This window comes from Austrofundulus limnaeus, unplaced genomic scaffold, assembly GCF_001266775.1.
Source record: "Austrofundulus limnaeus strain Quisiro unplaced genomic scaffold, Austrofundulus_limnaeus-1.0 Scaffold684, whole genome shotgun sequence".
Taxonomy (NCBI): Eukaryota; Metazoa; Chordata; class Actinopteri; order Cyprinodontiformes; family Rivulidae; genus Austrofundulus; species Austrofundulus limnaeus.
In genome coordinates, this window is record NW_013953086.1 from 135,965 (window position 1) to 144,951 (window position 8,987).

The 8,987-nt window shown below is 35.9% G+C and overlaps 1 protein-coding gene across 1 annotated transcript in view; it reads right to left on the reverse strand.

Annotated features, from left to right (window-relative positions):
* The window catches only part of epas1b (endothelial PAS domain protein 1b), a 100,328-nt gene extending 97,741 nt beyond the window's left edge, over window positions 1-2,587 (reverse strand). Inside the window, exon 1 of the mRNA XM_014027802.1 lies at window positions 2,180-2,587. Within this exon, the coding sequence (XP_013883256.1) occupies window positions 2,180-2,205 (26 nt within the window). The 5' untranslated portion in view covers window positions 2,206-2,587. The remainder of the gene's footprint in view (window positions 1-2,179) is intronic.
* Window positions 2,588-8,987: the final 6,400 nt, after the last annotated feature.

Genomic DNA, 8,987 nt, shown 5'->3' on the forward strand with positions numbered 1-8,987 from the left:
GTTTGTTGAATCTGACGTGACATGTTCGTACGAACCCTTTGTACGAACAAAAGTAAGAGAAATTTAGGATAAGAATACRAACATGTTCTTGCATGAGGCCCATTGTGAGGAAAAAATAATAAGTATGTTTGTTGCAAAGTCCCTTAATTTTATTCATTTATTTTGCATTCTGCTCACTTTTTGAACCTCTGATACGTACTGCGTGTGATGGAGCCTTTAAACCTCAGATAAGTCCAATCACAAAGAAGACACTCCAGTGAGTTCAGCCATTCACCTCAGGGATATTATAACCAATCTGAAACACCTTAACTGAAAGCGGCCCATGCTTGCCAGGCAGCTGTCATGAATCATACAACTGATCAGAGCAATTATGGCTTCCAGGCTGCAGCAGCAACAATGAGCTACTGTGGAACACAAAGACAAACACACATCAACAAGTGCTGAACTCTCACACACTAACACACACACACAGCCGGGCTGCAGAGGTCTCCTTCCCTAAAATGGCTGAACGGAGTCCATCTGGTCAACATTTTTATTCTTTAAAGTGTTTTTGACTAATTTTAGGCCCAAGATTTCAAAACATCTGCTCATGTTTGGGTCCATGAATGAGCCACAGGACCGGACAGACAGGGTGGCATCAGACAGCTGATTGAAATCTATTTCTTTTCTAAGCGGCATCTAAAAAAATAAAAATAAACATATACTTTTTAAAGATCCCGAACAAAACTCCTTCTGATTAAATGAGTTCAGGGATGTTTTTCCTATTGTTAAAAAAAGTCCCTGCGGCCTCAACCAGCAACCAGCATCTGTAGGCCTACAACACGTTGGTGCAAATGTTTAAATCTGAAACGTTTCTGTTCTCAAGGGACACTTTTTCCCAGTAGAGGACACTCATGTTCGACAAACTGGTTTCAGGACGCATTGTATAACATGAAGGCGTCCTGATTATATCAATGCAGTCAAATATGCAGCAACAGAAATCCAGGCAGTGATTAAACAGATGTAATCTGCACAGGAAAGCACCAGACAGGAGGAGATACTACCTAAAGTTCTGGAAATTTCCTGAGCAGGCGGGGTGGTATCTGCTGCAATCAGAGTGCTAATTGTCCCACACAGTCAGCCTGCTTTCTGCTCCAATCAGGTCAAAGGTCAACCACGTACAATCAGTCTTACAAGTGCGTCTGCAGAATTATTTGTTAACAGAAATCTTATTAGACAGGGTTTATTGGCTTGCTGTAAATCTGCAGGAAAATACAATTTTATTTTTCACTAATCACAGCCACCATATTACCCCCAGTGTTTAAACATGTCAATAAGTGTGGGCTTTTGATGAATGATTATTATGTCACAGCTCAGACATTCAGAAAACTAATGAAGTAAATACCCGAGTAATGATTATGAATTAGTCTCCTCTCAGAAAAAAAAGAAAAAAGAAAAAAACGTGTGTTTGCTGTGAAAGTTGTGGCCACAAACATATTGACAATGTTTCGAAATCACAAGAGAAACATGAGATGTGTTTCACATCACCAGATTGTTGCAAATATATATTTAAAAAAAATACTTTTCCAAATGGGAAATTCATGTTTTTTTTAACCAAAATCTACGTTTTAAAACATGCATGAAAAATCTGTTGCAAATAGTTTAACATATTTTCAGAAATATAAAATAGGATTTTTTTTATTGTTTTTAATATTAACTCACTCAAAACTTGCAAAATGTGTCTTTTGAAATCAATTTATAAGATTTACATGTAATATTCATCCTTTTTGTTCTAATATATAAAACGTAAATAACATATTAAGGTTTGTTTGTTTGCTTTGCTTTTTGCTCCAAATTCACACGATACATGAACCCTTGTCTTTTACACGTTCCACCGGTAAAATTCAGTTATTTTTCTGTAAGGAATGGACCACATTACAAGCACCCAGAGTTGCTTTGGCCTCGAAATAAAGCCAAATAACTGCATGAATGTGCAACACCACAGTAACAACCTTTATTACTAAAACCGCAATAAAGCTGACCACATCTCCACCAACTAAGCTGCAGAAATCCAGGCCAAGTCACATGCAGCTCTGCAGCAACAGGTCCTGCCTGGCTTTTCTCCCACCTGCTGAATACATGTTTATAATGACCCCTGAAAGTTCGAGGCCAGTAATTAAACATTAATGTCATGTCTTACCTCTTCTTCTCTTTATCTGCTGTCATGATTTCGGTCGTAACTCCGACAAGTCTGGATTTAAGTCCAACTTTAATACGAGTCTGTAAAAGTCCGTTTCCTCCAAACAGAGAGAAGAAAAGTTCCTGTTTAAATCAAAGTGCGCAGATCAGATCAGATCAGATCAGGAGTCCTGTGACGGATCATGCCATGAGCAGAGTTTAAGTCCGTGGATGCAAGCCGGGGGTTCGGGGCCGTACAGTCTCAGAACACTGCCAAGGATCGTACAGCCTCCTACCCGCAGAGAGACGCGCCACTCCGGCTGCAGTGACCTCTGAGCCGTCGCTGCTGTCGGCAGAAAAAAGGAGGAAAAAGAACCGCCCGCAGGTTCCGCCTGTCAAAACTTTTCCTCGCTTTCAGATACGAGGAGTCCCTCCTGGAGTTGCTCGGTCTCTGACCTGAATGTCAGCTGGCTCGGTGACAGCAGTCTCCGGGAGCTGATTGGCTCGAAGCTCCGCCGGGAGCCTCCCCTTCCCGGCAGATCATCTCCGCCCTCCAACGCTGAGCTCTGAGCGCTTACCTGTCCCCCCCCCCCCAAACACCTGTAAACATCACTTCACCTCCGCCTTTTACATTTTAACTGTGCATTTAAATGTGATTAATTCTCACACCAAACAAGCTTGAATCGTTACTCTATAAAGTTATCTTATTTAAAATTTAACAAAACTTAACTTTGCACCTTACAGCAGGGCCCATCAAAGGGGCTCTGGACAAAAAAAACACTAAGCCCCCTGAACTTCAAAATTTAGTTGAATGAAAAGAGGGTCTAGTCATATTCCACCTGTCATTTTAATCCTTATACAAATCATGTTTTTTAAGTAAATAATAATAATAAGAATAAAACATGTAATAGAACAAAGTGACATATAACAAAAACTAAATAAAGACCTATATTTTAAAATTTAATTTGAAAAATACTTTTTCAACAGAAGCTCAAAAACAAAAGTAGAGTTTGTTAATAAGTGACTTCGAGGCTAACGTCAAGAAATAATAAAAACAAACAAAAAACTTGTAAGTCAGATAAACACAAAAAAGTCGGCCTCTGACACAAATTTAAAGATTTCAAGTTGAGAAGTTATAATAATTTAAGATTAAATACCCATCAAACTGACCTTTTAAAATCTTTTAACTATATTTATTTTTTTTACAAAGGACTGAAATAAACTTAATTCTACACAACATCCCTCCCTTTCATCTCAACAAGGTAAAACTGTAACAAAATACTGTTCGATTTTTAATAGTCTGCAGTTTATAAGTGGGCTATACATATGGCAACTGTAAAATATAAAATAAAATAACTTAAAAAAAGCAAATTGCTGTTATATTCTTAAAAAGATGCAATATTCTTATATAATCTACACCATTAACCACAACTTAAAATGAAGTGTAATGTGTTTATAAAATTTTGGAGTAAACCAAATGTTCCTGTTTCAAGTAAATTAGGAAAAGGTTGAGATCGTGTGCAAATCAGAGATCAATCATAAAACAACATATAGTTTGGTAAATATTAATATGATATACATAAAGTCAAAATTACTTCGATGATTTACAGTCAAATTAGCTCCTTTTTTGAAGAATCTCTTTTTAGTTTTTAGTTTCTAACTGGTCTGTGGATGAGATTTTAGCGACTCTTATAAAAAATACATAAAACATTTTAAAGTTGCGAGCCTGACAGCTTTAGAGCTTCTGGCAGCTTAAAATACATTAAATATAAAAGCAAGAAGAAAGTAGTGAATGGTTTAAACTGAAAATTAAATTAAACATGTCCCAAATAAGACAAGCAGTGATTTTAAGCTTAGCTTTCAGGTTATTATTGTGCATTAGCATTTGTTTCAGTTAAAATTCTGCATCTAACTCATGCTCACGTTTTAAAAGCAAAGAAAACAAGTTTGAAATTGCTGCCTGTGAAGATCACAATAAGGTTTTAATTTTAATTTCTATGAAAATGTTTTTTTCCCCCAAACAAAATTTCAGAAGTTTAAACCATTTACAGCTTTTAGCACCACAGCACTGCTAACTGTGAAGGGTTAAGTGATCAGGCCTCAGGGTAGAGGATGGAACTGGGTTGCTGACTAGAGCCACACTGATTAAATTCTCAAGTGAAAAACTGTATAAACAGGATTAACGTAAACAGGATCAACCAGCTGATCTTGGTTTCCTTAGAGATGTTCAGAAAACAGGACTCTGCTGCTCAGTTCCTGACTCAGCTCCTCAGCATGGCCGATGTGAAAATGTGCAGCAGAGTTACTTAAATCAACACAAAACTGATTAATCTGTGCAGGTTTAGTTTATATGACAAAGTATTAGGGCCACACAAGATTTATTATTATTATTATTATTATTATTATTATTATTATTATTATTACAAGATTAAAGTCGTAATTTATGAGAATAAAGTCATAATATTATGAGATTAAAGTTGTAACATTACGAGATTAAAGTCGTAATTTATGAGAATAAAGTCATAATATTATGAGATTAAAGTTGTAACATTACGAGATTAAAGTCGTAATTTATGAGAATAAAGTCATAATATTACGAGAATAAAGTCATAATATTACGAGAATAAAGTCATAATCATGACATGTCTATTTTCCATTCCTTGTTATTTTCCTCACACCTGCTGTGGACAGTCATGTGTCTGTGTTTATAAAGTAGTCCATGATGACTTGGGTCACTTGGATTAATATGTTTTCGTCCAAATTATCTATGCGACTAAATCTGTCAATGCATCCATAAATTACAATACGGCTTCAGTTTATAGTCGTTTGCACAATTTCCAAGTCCTGCTACTGATAATTTGATGCTAACGTGCTAAAAAATTAACTATTTATTTTAAGCAATACTGAAGAACAACTCGACAAGTTGCTCAACATTCCTCATTTTAATGCAGTGGTAACTGCATGCTTTGCATTGTAAATGTCACAGAATTATGACTTTAACTTCTTAATATTTAGACTTTAAACTCGTAATATTACGACTTTAATCTTGTAATATTACATCTTTATTCTCATAATATTATGATTTTATTTTTATACAACTTTAATAATATTATGACTTTATACTCATAATTTAAAAAAAATCTTGTGTAGCCCTAATACTCCGTTTAACTGCTATTATACGGAAAATAAAAAGTCTACACACACATGTTCCAAATTTTTGTGATGTGAAGAAAAATCAAAGTAAATAATTCAAAACTATATGTCTGTCCTGCACAACTCAACTGAAACAAAATCAGCTGTGAGGAAAAAGTTTCTACATATTAAAATAATGAAATTATTTGCACAAGAGTGTACTAACTAATAGTTTGCTGATGCATCTTTTGGTTTAATTCCATACTTTTTCTTCTTCTTAGGAACATTGAAATAAAGTGTAGCTCTTCTGGAAGAATGAACCTGACATTAAGTCAGTTCCTGTCTGCAGTAAAATCCAACATTCACAGAGAGCTCACAAAGCATCCAAAAGATGCTAAAATTTGTCAGTCAAGAGGAGATTACAAAACATTTTGCCAGTAGCTACTAAATTTCAAATACCTGGTACAAATTTGTTGAAGACATTCAACAAGAGTGGAGAAAATATGACAGTGACATCAAACTGCTCATCCCTTAAAAAATGCTTAAATCCTGATATAAACTGGTCAAAGAGGAGCCATGAGGCCTACAGCAACACTGAAGGAGCTGCAGGAGCTTCTGACAAGTACTGGTTGTGTACATGTAACTTCCTCCTGTGTATTTTGTCTCTGGGACAGGAAAACCTTTTCTTAAACAAAAAAAAAAAGGAAAAGAAAAAAAAACATCAAGGCTATTGTATAAATATAAATTACATCTCCCAAAGACCAACAGAAAATGTGTTCTGTCTGATAACCAAAAATGTATATTTTGGCCACATTTTTAAAATGTCTGTTTGGTGCAGGAACAAGACTAAATATGAACAAAAAACTAATGGTGAAACAGTGCTAGCACCATCATGCTGAAGGGTTGTTTTTCCTCAACTGAAACTGAGGTTTTAGTCAAGATCTTCATCTTGACTAAAACCTCAGTTTCAGTTGAAAAGGATGAAAAGTTCCTAAATCCTGTTTATTTGGGGCTAAAACCTTAATGTTTCTGCTAGGAAGCTACATAAAAAGTAATTCCTTTAGTGACATAAATTTGTTTATAAAATGGTGAATAAAAAGGGGTGGACACAAGTGATGCCTTCAAAGTTTGACTAATTTACAGTTTAGCATGAACAAGTAGACAAATTTCACCAAATCAAGATGTGGACTGCTGATAGCATCCTTTCTAAAACACTTAAAGCTGGAATTAAACCAGTACAACAAAGTATCTATTTCAGAGTATGCACACTTGTGCAACGAGCCTGAATTTTATTTATGCCATAGTAAAAAAGGACAAGGCCTTCTTCACAGGCAAGTAAAACTACATTTACATAAAGTATCGAAAAATAATAAAAATATATATACATATATAAATAGGCATTGGCATAAGTATTCACCCTCTTTAAAGAGACTTTTCTAATTAAACTCTGACACAAGGTCATTAAAAATACAAGTCAGGAAATAGATCCAAAAGGATTTCCAAGGTCCTAAATATTCTCAGGAGTTCTGTTGAAGTCATGATCAAAAAGTGGAAGGTAAATCTACCAAGAACATGTCATCCAAACAAACTGAGTGACCACAGCAGAAGAACGCAGAGCTGATGGATGTAGGACTCCCAAGTGAATTTAAGGAAGAAGGGACTCAAGAACATTAAAAAGTACCATGGGCTAAAAGAGGTAATACAGAAGTTATGAGGTTTTCAATTAATTGTATGATCTATATTAACTCCTGGTAATTAATATTTTACTGGGGGGGGGGGTGTAAAGTCTACATTTTGTAAATCTAACATTTTGCATTAAGAATCAACAATAGCCATAAACTCTATTTCATTTTTCATAAATGAGAGGAATACAGCATCAGAAGAGCAACACATGATACTACATGGTCCTTCCATCCAGTTGTAGTGATTCATACACCTTCTTATGATAAAAATTACAAGGAAATTCACAGGTTCTTCTTATTTTCGGTAGATATCTCTTCCGTACAAAAATGAATGGATCAAAACACATAATAAGATGAGCGTACTCAGTGACTTGTTTGATCTAATAATAAATGTGATCATTTATTATTTACAGAATCAAATAAATCACCAATGTACAGCTTATTGTGGACAATCAAATTTCCTATAAAAAGTTTAACAACAAACTTTTAGGTTTAGATGTTAATAAGCCATTTGTTTGCAGCACTTTTTTCTTAGGTTTTGGCAGGGCAGGTTTGAGAGCAAAGCAAGGTGGAGGAAGAGGTTTAGTTAGTTTTTACTTTATCCTTTAAAGAATGTGGATCTTAACCAGAAAGGGCAGACGTCTCTCAACAGATCTAACCTCAGGTACGCTCAATAACAAACAGTCATTACCTTGACCGGGGATAGTTTTACCCACCACGGCTCAAGTCGGAGGAAAGATCGTCCAGTTGGTGAAGAACGTCTTGGAACCTCATCCAGTCGGACACTTAAGAGGCATGTTTACATTACTCCTTCAGCGTCTTCTGGGTTTCTTTTACTCAAAGATCGGAGACGAGGCACTTCTCTGTATCTTTCTCAAAGATAGAATACTTCCGCCATGGAAGTTTCAAAACAAAAGTTTCTCTGTGAGTAACTTTGGTAAGCTCAAAATAATAGATGCGACCGAGTGATGGCCTAGTCTAGGCTGAGAAGTTCCCTTTGATTCAATCAGTGGTGGCTGGTCCATAGGGGGTGCTGCCCGAACTGACAGGAAGAAGAAGAAGAAGAAGAAAAATATAAAATATACTTTTATAAATCTAATTATAAATGTTGTTTTTATTCATTAGTGTATGTCTACATGTATAATATGAATTATTTCAACTATGTTCTCCACCTAATGACATTTATTTACCAGTAAATTTCCACAAACCGGTTTCGTTTCTGTCATGGGGCGATTCACAGAGAGCCTGAGGTGTGCAGACTCTTAACCAATCTCATACAGTTGCTAGGCAGATTAAAAATTAAATTGGCCAATCAGTGTTGTGGAATTTTATGGTTCTGGGGCTCTGCAGATTTTGCCCAAGCAGAAGAGGTTTGAAAAAAAAGCTCGTCATTGCGCCGCAGGTCAGTAGGCGGAGTTTGGAGACCCATCAGAGAAATGGAGAAGCTAAAAACAACTCAGGTAAGTCTCTTAGTCTTGAAACAAAACCTTTGCATAAGAGAACACACCAGGAGAAACTTTAAGTAGAAGGGCTTGGACCTGATCAGCCAGACATGAAAGAGACAAAGACAGAGGGAGAATTTACACTTTTCCAAGTCCTGGATTAAGCTAACTGCTTGTAGCATGGCTACTGCTTTGCTTTGACTGCCTTTTTTTTCCAAGCATCAAGCTCTGTCCCAACATGGATTAAGACTGGTGAATGAAAAGCTAAGACTTTTGTAATGCTTGTTAATCATATTTGTGGTGTATTGATATATTTTGTTATACAATAGTGCAGTGTTTTTCAACACTGGTCCTCAAGGCACACTGACCTGCATGTTTTAGAGGTCTCCCTGCTTCAACACAACTGATTTATATTGATAACTGATTAGCAGGTTTTTGTTGAACTGCAGTCATCTGAATCAGGTGTGTCAAAGCAGGGAGAAAACATGAAGGGTAGTGTGCCTTGAGGACCAGGGTTGAAAAACACTGCATAGTGAACGCAACTTAAAATAGGTCATATAATGTAATATAATGT